The sequence below is a fragment of the Siphateles boraxobius genome, unplaced genomic scaffold (genome assembly GCF_051911475.1).
Source record: "Siphateles boraxobius isolate OS27281-9 unplaced genomic scaffold, OSU_SipBor_1 97, whole genome shotgun sequence".
Taxonomy (NCBI): Eukaryota; Metazoa; Chordata; class Actinopteri; order Cypriniformes; family Leuciscidae; genus Siphateles; species Siphateles boraxobius.
This window is the reverse complement of record NW_027509227.1, coordinates 417501-438879: the sequence shown is the minus strand read 5'-3', so window position 1 is coordinate 438879 and position 21379 is coordinate 417501. Positions and strand designations below refer to the sequence as shown.

The 21379-nt window shown below is 41.2% G+C and overlaps 1 protein-coding gene across 2 annotated transcripts in view; it reads left to right on the top strand.

Annotated features, from left to right (window-relative positions):
• The window catches only part of piezo2a (piezo-type mechanosensitive ion channel component 2a), a 222325-nt gene that overhangs the window by 134586 nt on the left and 66360 nt on the right, over nucleotides 1–21379 (top strand). For both annotated transcript variants that reach the window (XM_077224971.1, XM_077224970.1), the window contains exons 24-30: nucleotides 96–197; nucleotides 13287–13452; nucleotides 15779–16022; nucleotides 16660–16756; nucleotides 18612–18777; nucleotides 19788–19877; nucleotides 20671–20792. In XM_077224971.1, coding sequence (XP_077081086.1) covers nucleotides 96–197; nucleotides 13287–13452; nucleotides 15779–16022; nucleotides 16660–16756; nucleotides 18612–18777; nucleotides 19788–19877; nucleotides 20671–20792 — 987 coding nt within the window. The remainder of the gene's footprint in view (nucleotides 1–95; nucleotides 198–13286; nucleotides 13453–15778; nucleotides 16023–16659; nucleotides 16757–18611; nucleotides 18778–19787; nucleotides 19878–20670; nucleotides 20793–21379) is intronic.

Sequence of the window (21379 nt, the reverse complement as noted above, 5' to 3'; positions counted from 1 at the left end):
CCAACCAGACTTCCTGTGAATATGTTTTACCATGCTTTGCACTAAAAATTTTCAATAAATATACACTTAAATTCTGTCTGTCTGCTTTTGTTCAGATTATCCGTGGAGAAGCCCGTCGTCCAGCATGGACTCCAACGTCATCAAGTGGCTCTACTTCCCCGACTTCCACACCAAACCCAACTCACTCTTCCTGCTGTGTGAGTAAAGACATTAACAGGTGCTCAAATTTGTGTTGAAATGAAATTAGACTCTTCTCAGTGTTATTATCATTAACTACATATAAAAAAATAATTAATTGAAATAAAATAAAAAAATATTATTTCAGCTAGTTGCCAAGTCAGCCTTTCTCATTTTGTTTAGATTAAGTTGAAGTAATAAAATAAATAAAACTAAACAAACTAAAACCGCACAGCTGGGCATGAGCATTTTACTCACATTAGTGTCTAAAATAGATGTGTGTGAACTAATGTATTTAGGAGTAAATTTAGAAGTTTTATTTTGAACTTGGACATAAGTATAAAGAAATACAGTCACTGCTTAGTTCAAAGAGTTCAGTAAAGTTGGGAATATATTCACAGATTCGAACTTCCCGGATCAATAATCGTGAGCTAAATGTTGTTAAAACTCAGATGGACTTCTTGCTGTGGTTTAACTGTGGTTCTGTGTGTAGATTACTTCTTGCTGTGGTTTAACTGTGGTTCTGTGTGGAGACGACAACTTGCTGTGGTTTAACTGTGGTTCTATGTGGAGACGACAACTTGCTGTGGTTTAACTGTGGTTCTGTGTGTAGACGACGACTTGCTGTGGTTTAACTGTGGTTCTGTGTGTAGACGACGACTTGTTGTGGTTTAACTGTGGTTCTGTGTGTAAACGACTTCTTGCTGTGGTTTAACTGGTTCTGTGTGTAGAGGACGACTTGCTGTGGTTTAACTATGGTTCTATGTGGAGACGACAACTTGCTGTGGTTTAACTGTGGTTCTGTGTGTAGACGACTTGCTGTGGTTTAACTGTGGTTCTGTGTGTAAACGACTTCTTGCTGTGGTTTAACTGGTTCTGTGGTAGAGGACAACTTGCTGTGGTTTAACTGTGGTTCTGTGTGTAGACGACGACTTGCTGTGGTTTAACTGTGGTTCTGTGTGTAGACGACGACTTGCTGTGGTTTAACTGTGGTTCTGTGTGGAGACGACAACTTGCTGTGGTTTAACTGTGGTTCTGTGTGTAGACGACGACTTGCTGTGGTTTAACTGTGGTTCTGTGTGTAGACGACTTCTTGCTGTGGTTTAACTGTGGTTCTGTGTGTAGACGACGACTTGCTGTGGTTTAACTGTGGTTCTGTGTGTAGACGACTTCTTGCTGTGGTTTAACTGTGGTTCTATGTGGAGACGACTTCTTGCTGTGGTTTAACTGTGGTTCTGTGTGTAGATGACTTTTTGCTGTGGTTTAACTGTGGTTCTGTGTGGAGACGACTTCTTGCTGTGGTTTAACTGTGGTTCTGTGTGTAGACGATTTCTTGCTGTGGTTTAACTGTGGTTCTGTGTGTAGACGATTTCTTGCTGTGGTTTAACTGTGGTTCTGTGTGTAGACGACTTCTTGCTGTGGTTTAACTGTGGTTCTGTGTGGAGACGACTTCTTGCTGTGGTTTAACTGTGGTTCTATGTGTAGACGACTTCTTGCTGTGGTTTAACTGTGGTTCTGTGTGGAGACGACGTCTTGCTGTGGTTTAACTGTGGTTCTATGTGTAGACGACTTCTTGCTGTGGTTTAACTGTGGTTCTGTGTGTAGACGACGACTTGCTGTGGTTTAACTGTGGTTCTGTGTGTAGACAACAACTTACTGTGGTTTAACTGGTTCTGTGTGTAGACGACGACTTGCTGTGGTTTAACTGTGGTTCTGTGTGTAGACGACAACTTGCTGTGGTTTAACTATGGTTCTGTGTTTAGACGACTTCTTGCTGTGGTTTAACTGTTGTTCTGTGTTTAGACGACAACTTGCTGTGGTTTAACTGTGGTTCTGTGTGTAGACGACGACTTGCTGTGGTTTAACTGTGGTTCTGTGTGTAGACGACTTCTTGCTGTGGTTTAACTGTGGTTCTGTGTGTAGATCGACGACTTGCTGTGGTTTAACTGTGGTTCTGTGTGTAGATGACTTCTTGCTGTGGTTTAACTGTGGTTCTGTGTGTAGATGACTTTTTGCTGTGGTTTAACTGTGGTTCTGTGTGTAGACGACTTCTTGCTGTGGTTTAACTGTGGTTCTGTGTGTAGACGACGACTTGCTGTGGTTTAACTGTGGTTCTGTGTGTAAACGACTTCTTGCTGTGGTTTAACTGGTTCTGTGTGTAGAGGACGACTTGCTGTGGTTTAACTGTGGTTCTATGTGGAGACGACAACTTGCTGTGGTTTAACTGTGGTTCTGTGTGTAGACGACGACTTGCTGTGGTTTAACTGTGGTTCTGTGTGTAAACGACTTCTTGCTGTGGTTTAACTGGTTCTGTGGTAGAGGACAACTTGCTGTGGTTTAACTGTGGTTCTATGTGGAGACGACAACTTGCTGTGGTTTAACTGTGGTTCTGTGTGTAGACGACGACTTGCTGTGGTTTAACTGTGGTTCTGTGTGTAGACGACTTCTTGCTGTGGTTTAACTGTGGTTCTGTGTGTAGACGACGACTTGCTGTGGTTTAACTGTGGTTCTGTGTGTAGACGACTTCTTGCTGTGGTTTAACTGTGGTTCTATGTGGAGACGACTTCTTGCTGTGGTTTAACTGTGGTTCTGTGTGTAGATGACTTTTTGCTGTGGTTTAACTGTGGTTCTGTGTGTAGACGACGACTTGCTGTGGTTTAACTGTGGTTCTATGTGGAGACGACTTCTTGCTGTGGTTTAACTGTGGTTCTGTGTGTAGATGACTTTTTGCTGTGGTTTAACTGTGGTTCTGTGTGTAGACGACGACTTGCTGTGGTTTAACTGTGGTTCTATGTGGAGACGACTTCTTGCTGTGGTTTAACTGTGGTTCTGTGTGTAGACGACTTCTTGCTGTGGTTTAACTGTGGTTCTGTGTGTAGACGACTTCTTGCTGTGGTTTAACTGTGGTTCTGTGTGTAGACGACGACTTGCTGTGGTTTAACTGTGGTTCTCTGTGGAGACGACTTCTTGCTGTGGTTTAACTGTGGTTCTGTGTGTAGACGACTTCTTGCTGTGGTTTAACTGTGGTTCTGTGTGTAGACGACTTCTTGCTGTGGTTTAACTGTTGTTCTGTGTGTAGACGACTTCTTGCTGTGGTTTAACTGTGGTTCTGTGTGTAGACGACTTCTTGCTGTGGTTTAACTGTTGTTCTGTGTGTAGACGACTTCCTGCTGTGGTTTAACTGTGGTTCTGTGTGTAGATGACTTTTTGCTGTGGTTTAACTGTGGTTCTGTGTGTAGACGACGACTTGCTGTGGTTTAACTGTGGTTCTATGTGGAGACGACTTCTTGCTGTGGTTTAACTGTGGTTCTGTGTGTAGACGACTTCTTGCTGTGGTTTAACTGTGGTTCTGTGTGTAGACGACTTCTTGCTGTGGTTTAACTGTTGTTCTGTGTGTAGACGACTTCTTGCTGTGGTTTAACTGTGGTTCTGTGTGTAGACGACTTCTTGCTGTGGTTTAACTGTTGTTCTGTGTGTAGACGACTTTTTGCTGTGGTTTAACTGTGGTTCTATGTAGACGACTTTTTGCTGTGGTTTAACTGTGGTTCTATGTGGAGACGACTTCTTGCTGTGGTTTAACTGTGGTTCTGTGTGTAGACGACTTCTTGCTGTGGTTTAACTGTGGTTCTGTGTGTAGACGACTTCTTGCTGTGGTTTAACTGTGGTTCTGTGTGTAGACGACGACTTGCTGTGGTTTAACTGTGGTTCTGTGTGTAGACGACTTCTTGCTGTGATTTAACTGTGGTTCTGTGTGTAGACGACGACTTGCTGTGGTTTAACTGTGGTTCTGTGTGTAGACGACAACTTGCTGTGGTTTAACTGTGGTTCTGTGTGTAGACGACTTCTTGCTGTGGTTAAACTGTTGTTTTGTGTGTAGACGACGACTTGCTGTGGTTTAACTCTGGTTCTGTGTGTAGACGACAACTTGCTGTGGTTTAACTGGTTCTGTGTGTAGACGACTTCTTGCTGTGGTTTAGCTGTGGTTCTGTGTGTAGACGACGACTTGCTGTGGTTTAACTGTGGTTCTGTGTGTAGACGACGACTTGCTGTGGTTTAACTGTGGTTCTGTGTGTAGACGACTTCTTGCTGTGGTTTAACTGTGGTTCTGTGTGTAGACGACGACTTGCTGTGGTTTAACTGTGGTTTTGTGTGTAGACGACTTCTTGCTGTGGTTTAACTGTGGTTCTATGTGGAGACGACTTCTTGCTGTGGTTTAACTGTGGTTCTGTGTGTAGATGACTTTTTGCTGTGGTTTAACTGTAGTTCTGCGTGTAGACGACGACTTGCTGTGGTTTAACTGTGGTTCTATGTGGAGACGACTTCTTGCTGTGGTTTAACTGTGGTTCTGTGTGTAGACGACTTCTTGCTGTGGTTTAACTGTGGTTCTGTGTGTAGACGACGACTTGCTGTGGTTTAACTGTGGTTCTGTGTGTAGACGACTTCTTGCTGTGATTTAACTGTGGTTCTTTGTGTAGACGACGACTTGCTGTGGTTTAACTGGTTCTATGTGTAGACGACGACTTGCTGTGGTTAAACTGTTGTTCTGTGTGTAGACGACGACTTGCTGTGGTTTAACTGTGGTTCTGTGTGTAGACGACAACTTGCTGTGGTTTAACTGTGGTTCTGTGTGTAGACGACTTCTTGCTGTGGTTAAACTGTTGTTTTGTGTGTAGACGACGACTTGCTGTGGTTTAACTCTGGTTCTGTGTGTAGACGACAACTTGCTGTGGTTTAACTGGTTCTGTGTGTAGACGACTTCTTGCTGTGGTTTAGCTGTGGTTCTGTGTGTAGACGACGACTTGCTGTGGTTTAACTGTGGTTCTGTGTGTAGACGACGACTTGCTGTGGTTTAACTGTGGTTCTGTGTGTAGACGACTTCTTGCTGTGGTTTAACTGTGGTTCTGTGTGTAGACGACGACTTGCTGTGGTTTAACTGTGGTTCTGTGTGTAGACGACTTCTTGCTGTGGTTTAACTGTGGTTCTATGTGGAGACGACTTCTTGCTGTGGTTTAACTGTGGTTCTGTGTGTAGATGACTTTTTGCTGTGGTTTAACTGTAGTTCTGCGTGTAGACGACGACTTGCTGTGGTTTAACTGTGGTTCTATGTGGAGACGACTTCTTGCTGTGGTTTAACTGTGGTTCTGTGTGTAGACGACTTCTTGCTGTGGTTTAACTGTGGTTCTGTGTGTAGACGACGACTTGCTGTGGTTTAACTGTGGTTCTGTGTGTAGACGACTTCTTGCTGTGATTTAACTGTGGTTCTGTGTGTAGACGACGACTTGCTGTGGTTTAACTGGTTCTATGTGTAGACGACGACTTGCTGTGGTTAAACTGTTGTTCTGTGTGTAGACGACGACTTGCTGTGGTTTAACTCTGGTTCTGTGTGTAGACGACAACTTGCTGTGGTTTAACTGGTTCTGTGTGTAGACGACTTCTTGCTGTGGTTTAGCTGTGGTTCTGTGTGTAGACGACGACTTGCTGTGGTTTAACTGTGGTTCTGTGTGTAGACAACTTCTTGCTGTGGTTTAACTGTGGTTCTGTGTGTAGACGACGACTTGCTGTGGTTTAACTGTGGTTCTGTGTGTAGACGACTTCTTGCTGTGGTTTAACTGTGGTTCTATGTGGAGACGACTTCTTGCTGTGGTTTAACTGTGGTTCTGTGTGTAGATGACTTTTTGCTGTGGTTTAACTGTAGTTCTGCGTGTAGACGACGACTTGCTGTGGTTTAACTGTGGTTCTATGTGGAGACGACTTCTTGCTGTGGTTTAACTGTGGTTCTGTGTGTAGACGACTTCTTGCTGTGGTTTAACTGTGGTTCTGTGTGTAGACGACGACTTGCTGTGGTTTAACTGTGGTTCTGTGTGTAGACGACAACTTGCTGTGGTTTAACTGTGGTTCTGTGTGTAGACGACTTCTTGCTGTGGTTAAACTGTTGTTCTGTGTGTAGACGACGACTTGCTGTGGTTTAACTCTGGTTCTGTGTGTAGACGACAACTTGCTGTGGTTTAACTGGTTCTGTGTGTAGACGATGACTTGCTGTGGTTTAACTGTTGTTCTGTGTGTAGACGACTTCTTGCTGTGGTTAAACTGTTGTTCTGTGTGTAGACGACTTATTGCTGTGGTTAAACTGTGGTTCTGTGTGTAGACGACTTCTTGCTGTGGTTTAACTGTGGTTCTGTGTGTACACAACAACTTTCTGTGGTTTAACTGTGGTTCTGTGTGTAGACGACGACTTGCTGTGGTTTAACTGTGGTTCTGTGTGTAGACGACTTCTTGCTGTGGTTTAACTGTGGTTCTATGTGGAGACGACTTCTTGCTGTGGTTTAACTGTGGTTCTGTGTGTATATGACTTTTTGCTGTGGTTTAACTGTGGTTCTGTGTGTAGACGACGACTTGCTGTGGTTTAACTGTGGTTCTATGTGGAGACGACTTCTTGCTGTGGTTTAACTGTGGTTCTGTGTGTAGACGACTTCTTGCTGTGGTTTAACTGTGGTTCTGTGTGTAGACGACTTCTTGCTGTGGTTTAACTGTGGTTCTGTGTGTAGACGACGACTTGCTGTGGTTTAATTGTGGTTCTGTGTGTAGACGACTTCTTGCTGTGGTTTAACTGTGGTTCTGTGTGTAGACGACGACTTGCTGTGGTTTAACTGGTTCTGTGTGTAGACGACGACTTGCTGTGGTTTAACTGTGGTTCTGTGTGTAGACGACAACTTGGTGTGGTTTAACTGTGGTTCTGTGTGTAGACGACTTCTTGCTGTGGTTTAACTGTGGTTCTGTGTGTAGACGACGACTTGCTGTGGTTTAACTGTGGTTCTGTGTGTAGACGACTTCTTGCTGTGGTTTAACTGTGGTTCTGTGTGTAGACGACTTCTTGCTGTGGTTAAACTGTTGTTCTGTGTGTAGACGACTTCTTGCTGTGGTTAAACTGTGGTTCTGTGTGTAGACGATTTCTTGCTGTGGTTTAACTGTGGTTCTGTGTGTAGACGTCTTCTTGCTGTGGTTTAACTGTTGTTCTGTGTGTAGACGTCTTCTTGCTGTGGTTTAACTGTTGTTCTGTGTGTACACGACAACTTTCTGTGGTTTAACTGGGGTTCTGTGTGTAGACGATGACTTGCTGTGGTTTAACTGTGGTTCTGTTTGTAGACGACAACTTACTGTGGTTTAACTGGTTCTGTGTGTAGACGACGACTTGCTGTGGTTTAACTGTTGTTCTGTGTGTAGACGACAACTTGCTGTGGTTTAACTGTGGTTTTGGGTGTAGACTACTTGCTGTGGTTAAACTTGTTCTGTGTGTAGACGACAACTTGCTGTGGTTTAACTGGGGTTCTGTGTGTAGACTACTTGGTGTGGTTAAACTTGTTCTGTGTGTAGACGACAACTTGCTGTGGTTTAACTGTGGTTCTGTGTGTAGACGACTTCTTGCTCACGGGTGGTGGTGGCGCAGTGGATAAGACACATACTTTTGGTGTGAGAGACCCGGGTTCAAATCCACTGTGAAACACCAACGTGTCCCTGAGCAAGACACTTAACACCTAGTCGCTCCAGAGCCGTGCGACCTCTGAAATATAGCAATTGTAAGTCGCTTTGGATAAAAGCGTCAGCTAAATGAGTAAATGTAACTTTGGTTCTGTGTGTAGACGACATCTTGCTGTGGTTTAACTGTGGTTCTGTGTGTAGACGACTTCTTGCTGTGGTTAAACTGTGGTTCTGTGTGTAGACGACTTCTTGCTGTGGTTTAACTGTGGTTCTGTGTGGAGACGACGTCTTGCTGTGGTTAAACTTGTTCTGTGTGTAGACGACTTCTTGCTGTGGTTTAACTGTGGTTCTATGTGTAGACGACTTCTTGCTGTGGTTTAACTGTGGTTCTGTGTGGAGACGACGTCTTGCTGTGGTTAAACTTGTTCGTGTGTAGACGACTTCTTGCTGTGGTTTAACTGTGGTTCTGTGTGGAGACGACTTCTTGCTGTGGTTTAACTGTGGTTCTATGTGTAGACGACTTCTTTCTGTTGTTTAACTGTGGTTCTGTGTGGAGACGACGTCTTGCTGTGGTTTAACTGTGGTTCTATGTGTAGACGACTTCTTGTTGTGGTTTAACTGTGGTTCTGTGTGTAGACGACGACTTGCTGTGGTTTAACTGTGGTTCTGTGTGTAGACAACAACTTACTGTGGTTTAACTGGTTCTGTGTGTAGACGACGACTTGCTGTGGTTTAACTGTGGTTCTGTGTGTAGACGACAACTTACTGTGATTTAACTGTGGTTCTGTGTGTAGACAACAACTTACTGTGGTTTAACTGGTTCTGTGTGTAGACGACGACTTGCTGTGGTTTAACTGTTGTTCTGTGTGTAGACGACAACTTGCTGTGGTTTAACTGTGGTTCTGTGTTTAGACGACTTCTTGCTGTGGTTTAACTGTTGTTCTGTGTTTAGACGACAACTTTCTGTGGTTTAACTGTGTTTCTGTGTGTAGACGACGACTTGCTGTGGTTTAACTGTGGTTCTGTGTGTACACGACAACTTTCTGTGGTTTAACTGTGGTTCTGTGTGTAGACGACGACTTGCTGTGGTTTAACTGTGGTTCTGTGTGGAGACGACAACTTGCTGTGATTTAACTGTGGTTCTGTGTGTAGACGACAACTTACTGTGGTTTAACTGGTTCTGTGTGTAGACGATGACTTGCTGTGGTTTAACTGTGGTTCTGTGTGTAGACGTCTTCTTGCTGTGGTTTAACTGTTGTTCTGTGTGTAGACGTCTTCTTGCTGTGGTTTAACTGTGGTTCTGTGTGTAGACGACTTCTTGCTGTGGTTTAACTGTTGTTCTGTGTGTAGACGACGACTTGCTGTGGTTTAACTGTGGTTCTGTGTGTAGACGTCTTCTTGCTGTGGTTTAACTGTTGTTCTGTGTGTACACGACGACTTGCTGTGGTTTAACTGTGGTTCTGTGTGTAGACGACAGCTTACTGTGGTTTAACTGGTTCTGTGTGTACACGACGACTTGCTGTGGTTTAACTGTTGTTCTGTGTGTAGACGACAAGTTGCTGTGGTTTAACTGGTTCTGTGTGTAGACGACGACTTGCTGTGGTTTAACTGTGGTTCTGAGTGTAGACTACTTGCTGTGGTTAAACTTGTTCTGTGTGTAGACGACAACTTGCTGTGGTTTAACTGGGGTTCTGTGTGTAGACTACTTGCTGTGGTTAAACTTGTTCTGTGTGTAGACGACAACTTGCTGTGGTTTAACTGTTGTTCTGTGTGTAGACGTCTTCTTGCAGTGGTTTAACTGTTGTTCTGTGTGTAGACGACGACTTGCTGTGGTTTAACTGTTGTTCTGTGTGTACACGACGACTTGCTGTGGTTTAACTGTGGTTCTGTGTGTAGACGACAACTTACTGTGGTTTAACTGGTTCTGTGTGTAGACGACGACTTGCTGTGGTTTAACTGTTGTTCTGTGTGTAGACGACAAGTTGCTGTGGTTTAACTGGTTCTGTGTGTAGACGACGACTTGCTGTGGTTTAACTGTGGTTCTGAGTGTAGACTACTTGCTGTGGTTAAACTTGTTCTGTGTGTAGACGACAACTTGCTGTGGTTTAACTGGGGTTCTGTGTGTAGACTACTTGCTGTGGTTAAACTTGTTCTGTGTGTAGACGACAACTTGCTGTGGTTTAACTGGGGTTCTGTGTGTAGACTACTTGCTGTGGTTAAACTTGTTCTGTGTGTAGACGACTTCTTGCTGTGGTTTAACTGGTTCTGTGTGTAGACGACGACTCGCTGTGGTTTAACTGGTTCTGTGTGTAGACGACTTCTTGCTGTGGTTTAACAGTGGTTCTGTGTGTAGACGACTTCTTGCTGTGGTTTAACTGTGGTTCTGTGTGTAGACGACTTCTTGCTGTGGTTTAACTGTGGTTGTGTGTGTGGACGACAACTTGCTGTGGTTTAACTGTGGTTCTGTGTGTAGACGACAACTTACTGTGGTTTAACTGGTTCTGTGTGTAGACGACGACTTGCTGTGGTTTAACTGTTGTTCTGTGTGTAGACGACAAGTTGCTGTGGTTTAACTGGTTCTGTGTGTAGACGACGACTTGCTGTGGTTTAACTGTGGTTCTGAGTGTAGACTACTTGCTGTGGTTAAACTTGTTCTGTGTGTAGACGACAACTTGCTGTGGTTTAACTGGGGTTCTGTGTGTAGACTACTTGCTGTGGTTAAACTTGTTCTGTGTGTAGACGACAACTTGCTGTGGTTTAACTGGGGTTCTGTGTGTAGACTACTTGCTGTGGTTAAACTTGTTCTGTGTGTAGACGACTTCTTGCTGTGGTTTAACTGGTTCTGTGTGTAGACGACGACTCGCTGTGGTTTAACTGGTTCTGTGTGTAGACGACTTCTTGCTGTGGTTTAACTGTGGTTCTGTGTGTAATCGACGACTCGCTGTGGTTTAACTGGTTCTGTGTGTAGACTACTTGCTGTGGTTTAACTGTGGTTCTGTGTGGAGACGACTTCTTGCTGTGGTTTAACTGTGGTTCTATGTGGAGACGACTTCTTGCTGTGGTTTAACTGTGGTTGTGTGTGTGGACGACAACTTGCTGTGGTTTAACTGTGGTTCTGTGTGTAGACGACTTCTTGCTGTGGTTTAACTGTGGTTCTGTGTGTAGACGTCTTATTGCTGTGGTTTAACTGTGGTTCTGTGTGTAATCGACTTCTTGCTGTGGTTTAACTGTGGTTCTATGTGGAGACGACTTCTTGCTGTGGTTTAACTGTGGTTGTGTGTGTGGACGACAACTTGCTGTGGTTTAACTGTGGTTCTGTGTGTAGACGACTTCTTGCTGTGGTTTAACTGTGGTTCTGTGTGTAGACGTCTTATTGCTGTGGTTTAACTGTGGTTCTGTGTGTAGACGACTTCTTGCTGTGGTTTAACTGTGGTTCTATGTGGAGACGACTTCTTGCTGTGGTTTAACTGTGGTTCTGTGTGTAGATGACTTTTTGCTGTGGTTTAACTGTAGTTCTGTGTGTAGACGACTTCTTGCTGTGGTTTAACTGTGGTTCTATGTGGAGACGACTTCTTGCTGTGGTTTAACTGTGGTTCTGTGTGTAGACGACTTCTTGCTGTGGTTTAACTGTGGTTCTGTGTGTAGACGACTTCTTGCTGTGGTTTAACTGTGGTTCTATGTGGAGACGACTTCTTGCTGTGGTTTAACTGTGGTTCTGTGTGTAATCGACTTCTTGCTGTGGTTTAACTGTGGTTCTGTGTGTAGACGACTTCTTGCTGTGGTTTAACTGTGGTTCTGTGTGTAATCGACTTCTTGCTGTGGTTTAACTGTGGTTCTGTGTGTAGACGACTTCTTGCTGTGGTTTAACTGTGGTTCTGTGTGTAGACGTCTTCTTGCTGTGGTTTAACTGTGGTTCTGTGTGTAGACGACGTCTTGCCTTGGCTTAACTGTGGTTCTGTGTGTAGACGACAGCTTACTGTGGTTTAACTGTGGTTCTGTGTGTAGACGACTTCTTGCTGTGGTTTAACTGTGGTTCTGTGTGTAGACGTCTTCTTGCTGTGGTTTAACTGTGGTTCTGTGTGTAGACGACGTCTTGCTGTGGCTTAACTGTGGTTCTGTGTGTAGACGACTTCTTGCTGTGGTTTAACTGTGGTTCTATGTGGAGACGACTTCTTGCTGTGGTTTAACTGTGGTTCTGTGTGGAGACGACTTCTTGCTGTAGTTTAACTGTGGTTTTGTGTGTAGACGACAACTTGCTGTGGTTTAACTAGTTCTGTGTGTAGACGACTTGCATTGGTTTAACTGTGGTTCTGTGTGTAGACGTCTTCTTGCTGTGGTTTAACTGTGGTTCTGTGTGTAGACGTCTTCTTGCTGTGGTTTAACTGTGGTTCTGTGTGTAATCGACTTCTTGCTGTGGTTTAACTGTGGTTCTGTGTGTAGACGACTTCTTGCTGTGGTTTAACTGTGGTTCTATGTGGAGACGACTTCTTGCTGTGGTTTAACTGTGGTTCTGTGTGTAGATGACTTTTTGCTGTGGTTTAACTGTAGTTCTGTGTGTAGACGACTTCTTGCTGTGGTTTAACTGTGGTTCTATGTGGAGACGACTTCTTGCTGTGGTTTAACTGTGGTTCTGTGTGTAGACGACTTCTTGCTGTGGTTTAACTGTGGTTCTGTGTGTAGACGACTTCTTGCTGTGGTTTAACTGTGGTTCTATGTGGAGACGACTTCTTGCTGTGGTTTAACTGTGGTTCTGTGTGTAATCGACTTCTTGCTGTGGTTTAACTGTGGTTCTGTGTGTAGACGACTTCTTGCTGTGGTTTAACTGTGGTTCTGTGTGTAATCGACTTCTTGCTGTGGTTTAACTGTGGTTCTGTGTGTAGACGACGTCTTGCTGTGGCTTAACTGTGGTTCTGTGTGTAGACGACTTCTTGCTGTGGTTTAACTGTGGTTCTGTGTGTAGACGACGTCTTGCTGTGGCTTAACTGTGGTTCTGTGTGTAGACGACAGCTTACTGTGGTTTAACTGTGGTTCTGTGTGTAGACGACTTCTTGCTGTGGTTTAACTGTGGTTCTGTGTGTAGACGTCTTCTTGCTGTGGTTTAACTGTGGTTCTGTGTGTAGACGACGTCTTGCTGTGGCTTAACTGTGGTTCTGTGTGTAGACGACTTCTTGCTGTGGTTTAACTGTGGTTCTATGTGGAGACGACTTCTTGCTGTGGTTTAACTGTGGTTCTGTGTGGAGACGACTTCTTGCTGTGGTTTAACTGTGGTTCTATGTGGAGACGACTTCTTGCTGTAGTTTAACTGTGGTTTTGTGTGTAGACGACAACTTGCTGTGGTTTAACTAGTTCTGTGTGTAGACGACTTGCATTGGTTTAACTGTGGTTCTGTGTGTAGACGTCTTCTTGCTGTGGTTTAACTGTGGTTCTATGTGGAGACGACTTCTTGCTGTGGTTTAACTGTGGTTCTATGTGGAGACGACTTCTTGCTGTGGTTTAACTGTGGTTCTGTGTGTAATCGACTTCTTGCTGTGGTTTAACTGTGGTTGTGTGTGTAGACGACAACTTGCTGTGGTTTAACTGGTTCTGTGTGTAGACGACGACTTGCTGTGGTTTAACTGTGGTTCTGTGTGTAGACGACTTCTTGCTGCTGCTGTGCGCGTCGCTGCAGGGCCGTGTGTTCGAGGAAGAGTGTGTGACGCCCGTGCAGATGCTGGCCGGTGATAATGTGGAGATCTGTCGAGATCTGGACGCCGCCAGCTTCAGCCAACACAACCCTGTGCCCGACTTCATCCACTGCAGGTCAGACCGTCACTTACTCACGCACAAAACCCATTTCTATATTCATAATTATATATTATGTTCCACAATTAGATTTAGCCTTTTATTATTTTGATATTTTGAAATACTTTGAAAGGTCCATTGTATTCCTTTTGCTTTTAGCCAAAATCCTATTGCTTTTCAAAAAATGGCTGCTGAATGACTTTTTAAAAAAATAGTTATATTAAAATAATATAACTGAATTAAAATGCTGAAAAAACACACCATATTTCTGTTATCCCCCCCCATACCCCTAACTATTGTCTTTATTTTAGAACATAGTTAATTTTTCAACACTCCCAGTTTCTATTACAAAAACGCAGCTTTGTAATAATTACAGCAGAGTAACTGTTGTAAATGTCTTCAAATATTGGCTACATTTACATATGCATTATTTCAGTGATCAGAGCAAGGATTAATTGTAGTTAGATGTTGACATTATAAACCTCTTCACTCCCATTTACATGCAATTTTCATTATTCTGATTATTCGCTTAGAATTGTGGTTATTTATTTTTACTGCATTATTCACACATGTACAGCATAAAACTGGACACTGTTTTAATCTATTTACATCAAATGCAAAACACATTTCTATGGATGTCCTGGATTGTTCAGTTACACAACTAAAATGTCTTTATTTAGATGTTTTTAACCTGCATCATATTCATTTAGCAAAACGTTGTCAACATGAACACGTTTTTTTCAGCGCCCCAAAAATGTGACTTATTTACAGCTATGTTTATTGAATATGATATGAAGTGTTGTGTTTACATTAGCTGATATTGCCTAAACTTCATGAGAATGGCATTATGAAGCTGCATGTAAATATGTTGTTAAATTAGGAACTCAAGAAAGTTAAAACATAAAGCAATTCTAATACTCTTATTACTTTTACTGCCATCCGATATGGCCCAGAATACACTTCAATTATAATTGCATCTTTACTTTTTCAATCCTGCATCTTAGTTTGTGTTCTGAGGATCAGCTGAGCTTCCTCTGCTTGTTATTATAGAGTAAAACGAGATGATGAATAGTGACTCTAGATCAGGACAGTGCAATTTATCTCTGCTCAAGTGATCTGTCAGCTGTAGTGATTCTGCACACTCTCTGCTGCCTTCAGCCAGTTCAAACTATTTAGAAATGATGATGGTGATGAAGGAGATTTTCTGCTCTTAATGATGCCTGTCTGATGCTCATATTCAGAGGATATCACAAGTGCGGTCAGTTTCTCCACTTCTTCATCATTATCCTTATTATTATAGTTGCATATTCCAATAATAAATCAAAATACACAGCTAATGTGACATGGGTAAACCAGTTCTGAGGGAACCAGGACTATTGTTACCTTAAAAATGTTCATAACAGGACTGTAGGTCAGAGATAAAATGACCAGTTACGACCTGACCTTGCAAATATCATCATATCACACCACATTCTTTATAGTCAGTGTTCTTGAACTTTATACCAAAGTTATGCCAAAAAATAGTGCAATATTATTCCAGTGTAAAACAGCTGTTTTCTATGTGAATATAGTAAAGTGTAATTTATTCCTTTGATCAAAGCTGAATTTTCAGCATCATTACTCCAGTCTTCAGTGTCACATGATCCTTCAGAAATCACTATAATATGATGATTTGATGCTCAAGAAACATTTATGATTATCATCATCAGGGCTTGACATTTGTTGCTCACCAGCCACTGTGGCTAATGCTTTTCCAAAGTTACTAGCCACTCAGCATTTTCACTGGCCCAATTTTTACATCGATACCACGGAGAAAAACTGCCATATAGATATTTATAATATTATCTCATAATTTGGCAGCGAGTTTATTAGGCTGCTGTCACTTTAAGACCTGATGCACGGATCCAATATACTGTTACACGTGTGTTTCTTTCTCAACTGTTTACGTTCACTTAAAACATACCTGACGGTGTTTACGTGAATATTCGCCAAGACTGGCATTTTGACATTATTTTGTGTGTATTTGACTGTTTAAGCGCAAATAGCAGTGAAAAAGAACTCAATTTAGTTCTGAGAGATGACTTTATATGCGTGTACTTTGGGTGTGAGCACAAAATCTGCGGATATGACGGAAATTCATCCGGAGAAAATGTAATCGAGTGAATGAGGGGAATATACAGTGGTCAACATTTGAAGTGGATCAAAACCTTTCATCAAAGTTATACCCGTTCTTGTCTTAGGACAACTTTGGACTTTTTTGATCCTCTTCAAAATGTTGGCTACTGTATAATATTCAAGTATGATCTATAAAAGGACGTTTCACTTTTTCCTGTCCTCTTTGCAGGTCGTATTTGGATATGCTGAAGGTGATCATGTTCAGCTACCTGTTCTGGTTCGTCCTGACCATCATCTTCATCACGGGCACCACACGCATCAGCATCTTCTGTATGGGTTACCTGGTCGCATGCTTCTACTTCCTGATTTTTGGAGGCGAGCTGTTACTGAAGCCAATCAAAAGCATCCTTCATTACTGGGACTTCCTCATAGCGTACAATGTGTTTGTGATCACCATGAAAAACATTCTCTCAGTAAGTATCTCATAAATTTGGTTCATTCAAGGTGTAGTAAATTAGCTTTAAATATATCCGTGGGCAGAAATAAATAATAATGTATGCTCTGAATTCTATGGAAGCTTGTTTCCGCCACAGAATGTAAAATAAAAAAGGTAATTGCGACTTTTTATCTCACAATTCTGACTTTTTTCTCACAATTACGAGTTTCATCTCGCCATTTCTCAGAATTGCGAGATTTAAAGTCAGAATTGCGTGAAATAAAGTCGCAATTGCGTGTTATAAAGTCAGAATTGCGAGATATAAAGTCAGAATTGATTGATATAAAGTCAGAATTGCATGAAATAAAGTCTCAATTGCGTGTTATAAAGTCAGAATTGCGAGATATAAAGTCAGAATTGCGAGATATAAAGTCAGAATTGCGTGAAATAAAGTCGCAATTGCGTGTTATAAAGTCAAAATTGCGAGATATAGTCAGAATTGATTGATATAAAGTCAGAATTGCATGAAATAAAGTCTCAATTGCGTGTTGTAAGTCAGAATTATGAGATATAAACTCACAATTGCGAGAAATGTACTTGAAATTCTGACTTTTTCTCTCAGAATTGCATGTTTATATCTCTGTGATTCTAGTTTCTGTTCTCTTGTCTCTCAGGTAGCGGCCTGTGGATATATAAAAGCGCTGGTGGCGAATCACTGCTGGCTGATTCAGTTGTTCAGCCTGGCTTGCACTATAAAAGGATATTCAAAACGTAAGTTATGCGTTCATTTCCTCTTTGGTTCAAGAAATTGAATGCTCACTTTCAACATTCATTTTACACTTTTGTGTCCCATGACTTTTCAGTGCCACAAATCCCACGTGTTTATGCTGAAAACTGTGAACTCTAACTATAACTGCTGAAATCTAACCTAAAATTAACCTTGCATGACAAATAAAACACAAATTATAAAAATGCTGCCTTTGGACTCCCTTTATAGGATGTGATTATAATGTGTGAAACAACAAAAAAATATATATACAATATGATTTTAAAATGATCATGTTAATTAATCATTTTAAAGTGCCCCTATTGTGTGTATTGCCTGTCGTGTAGTGTGTAATGCAGCTGTTTGTGAATGTAAAAGGTCTGCAGAGATCAAAAGTGCAGATAAATAGAGTTATTGTCTCCTAAAAGAAAGAAGTGATTCTGAGCTGCCTGAAACCAGTCAGTAATTCACTCTCACTTCCTCACTTCTCAACTAATTTGCATAATTCCAGCCTGTGGTCTTGATTGGCTGAACAGTGTCTCTTAGCCCCGCCCTCAAACACTGTAGTGTATCTGAGACTGTAAGTGTTGTTCGTGTCGAGAAGACGCTGTTTTCTGAGATTGATATGGTAAAACCCACGCCTTCGTTACTGTTCGTATCACTGTGTTCAAGAGCTGAGACTCAGATATGATAATGAGCGTTTGGTTTCTGACACGTGCAGTAAGCGGTCGACCAATCACAACAGACTGAGCCGTCTGACCAATCAGAGCAGAGCACCTCTCAGAGAGGCGGGGCTTAGAGAGACTGAATCTTTGATCAAACCGTTTCAGACACTGTGAAAAAAGAGCTGATGCTGCAATGTGTATTATTATAAAACATATAGTTCTGGTCCTTGATTCTGATTGGCTGAGCCACGTTCGACGACGTTGTAAACGACTCAACACACACACACACACACACCTGTGACCGCATTACATCAGTGTTACTGCGCAACTGCCGTTTGTGATGCTTTGTTGCTGTATGTGTTGCTTGGCAACCTCTATGGAACTACATTGCTTGGGGGAGGAATAAATGTGTTATAATGTTATTGTTTATGTTGCTGAATTTTATTTTATGGATAAAATAAATATTAAAATGAATATCTCTGTGGAGTAACCGTTTTATAAAAGAAATAAGCCCGTTGAAGCCGTGATGTACAGTGAATGTAGAACAGCTAGGGGTGTTTTAGGCACGTCAACAACGCCTCAGCTGTTCTACATGCACTGTACATCACGGCTCAAGAGGCTTATTGCTTTATTATACAATTTTGACCTTGGATGCATGTAAACTTGTAGTAGGAGAAAACAAAACAAAATTAGGAACTTTTAAAATAGTGGCACTTTAACCTTACTGTTTTTACAATATGAAATTAATTGTTGTAATAAATTCTAAGGGCTAAGCTTTTTGAAAAATGTCTTTTTTTTATGCCCACATTATTTTTGTTTGTTTGATAAGATTGCATATAAAAAATAAAAAAAAGTCACCAAGTTTTGAACCACTCAGATTGAGAACCATTTTTATAGACTAAAAAAATGGCTGAAAAGCTTAATTATTAGCTCATTTTAATATCACTTTTAATGTGCCTGTTAATAATAATACTTTTTTTTAATGTATAATCATTAATCAACGTAATAACGTTGCTATAAAAATTTTGATTCTCGTTTGCATGTATCGATAGTGTGCGGGATTTCCTTGTTTTTGTATATTTTTGCCCTGACTTATTTGCTCTGTTGTCCTACGCACCAGGTGATTGCTAATCAATATCAATTATAATCAATATCAATCTGTTGATAGCGGTCTGATGTTGTACTGTCCCTTCAGCGGAGCAGAACGCACACAAGCAGTGTGAGCTGCCGAGTGACGAGGCCGGGATCATCTGGGACAGCATCTGCTTCGCTTTCCTTCTCCTGCAGAGACGAGTCTTCATGAGCTACTACTTCCTACACGTCGTGGCCGACATCCGGTCCTCTCAGGTGCTCGCCTCCAGGTACAAGACACTTCAACATCTACTTATACAGCGCTTTTCACAATACACATCATTTCAGAGCAGCTTTACAGAAAACGCATCAGTCCACATTACAATTTACAGTTCAGAAGTAGCTGTCTAAGTTATGCATTTCAGAAATGTACATATACAAATCACAGTTAGCGAAAAAGGTATTAATTTAAGCAATGTAATAATGTAATGCAGAAACAATAAGCGCATTGAAGTAATGAATACTTGTTTGTTAACACATTATTACAGGTACACACACTGCTGTTTGCTTTTCATCTGTGTCAATGTAATCATTGTATGTTTGTTTTTACTTAATTAACGTGTAGGAAATATCAAGACATCAACGCTTCATAAAACAAACAAATGAGACTTACAATCAAACCAAACATTATTCCGACACCAGATATAATTGTTGATATTTGTTTACTAGTGTGTGCAGGACACTATAGTTCATTTATGTAGGTGAGGCAAAATAAAGTAAACTATGACATATTATACACAAATATTCTTCATACAGCGACTACCAGTAACATTTATACAGATGTGGGAGCAAAAATGATTGGGACACTTTGAGCTGATCATGTTTTGCTGAAGTGTTTTTTCTTTAATAACTAATGCAGCTTATTACACCATAGACTGAACAACATGAAGCATTGCTTGGTAACTGGTTGAGCTAAACTGGTATTATCTAATTGTGTAGTTAAATTTAACAGCTGACAGATATTCAACATAATTCATGTGTGAGAGTCTAACAGAAGGACGGACAAAACCAGTGAAATATCAACTGATTCTTCTCATATTTTATTACCATTTTCTTTAGCGAATAAACTGATAAAGTCTGAATAAGTTTTAGTTTGACTGTAATAAGCACTTGCGTATTTTGACTCTTATTTGAAACTGCTTAATATTTCAGAATGTAATATTTATTACAAGGGCATCTGGGACTTCAACCACATTCAGACTGTGGTTTGTGTGTGTGTTCATTGTTTCTCATCTGTCAGAGGAGCCGAGTTGTTTCAGGCGACCATCGTGAAGGCGGTTAAAGCCAGAATAGAAGAAGAGAAGAAGTCGATGGATCTACTGAAGAGACAGTGAGTTCATGAACGGCTCACAATGCCTCATTGTTTACTGCCAACTACTGCATTCTTCTTCATCATGTGCTTATGGATGCATGAACACAAATAAATGAGATTCTGTATTGCTTATTGTTTCTTAGAGGACCTATTCTGCTTTTTCCCATCTTTTTTAGTGTGTAATGTTGCTGTTTGAGCATTAAAAAGCTCCAGTTCTTCTCTATATCAGTGTTTCTGAACTCCTGAAAAGCCTCCATTGTAGTCTTGAGTTTCTTCCGGGAACGAACACGTCACAATATTCCTCATTATAATAATTCATACGCAGAATAAAGGGGCGGGGCCTGGTTGAGTTAGTTAGTAGTGTGTTAAACTGGCGGTTATGGGAAGGGGCGGGACATTTCCCAAAAACACTCGAAGCGCTCGACCAATCACAACACACTGCTCCAGCCGACCAATCAGAGCACAATGTGCTTTTCAGGAGGAGGGGCTTCATAGAGACAGGAAGTAAACAGAGCGTTACTGACAGACTGGGAAGAGAGGAGCCACAACAATAGAAAATATGAGGAAAATAATCAACATTCAAGCAGAAAATGGGGAAAATAATGTTTTTTTTTAATTCAAGCAAAAAAAAAAAAAAAAGACAATCAGTGATATCTCAGGCTTGCCAAGCTGTTTTCTTTGCATGAAGACACAAACTCTCTGCCTCTTTATCTTCAATTATACTCTGATTGTGTTCAAGGGGAAAGCTAAATTAGGTCATCTCAATCAAAAAAACAACCATGCTCTCTTTTCCTCTGTCTGTTTCTCTCAGGATGGACCGCATCAAAAGCCGACAGCAGAAGTTTAAGAGAGGGAAAGAGAGGATGTTGTCTTTGGCTCAGGAAAGTGGGGAAAATCACTCAGTAGTGAAGGAGGAAGAGGATGAAGATGAAGGTATGTTTACATAATCAGCTTTTAAGAGCAGTTTTCAAATTTTCATTTTAAAACATCACTGCTGAACTTCCCACCGAAGACGCATTAAATCCATCAAAGGTGACAGTAAAGACATTTATATGTTACAAAAGATTCTATTTCAAATAAATGCTGATCTTTTGAACTTTCTATTCATCAAAAAATCCTGGAAAATAAAATGTATCACACAAATAGTGAAGCGTTTCCAGCATTGATAATAATCATAAATGTGTCTTGAGCATCAAATCATCATATTATAGTGATTTCTGAAGGATCATGTGACACTGAAGACTGGAGTAATGATCACATTTGATCACAGGAATAAATTACACTTTACTATATATTCACATAGAAAACTGATGTAATGGAATAATATTTCACAATGTTTACTGTATTTTTGATCAAATGAATGCAGCTTTGTTAGCAGAAGAGAGTTATTCCAAAATATTTTAAAAATCTTTTGAACAGCACTGTATGTTTTTCATTATACTATACTAATATTTTTTTTCAGTATACTATAAACAGAATTAAATTGATCAAATAATACATGTATAATTCAGTATCCAGTT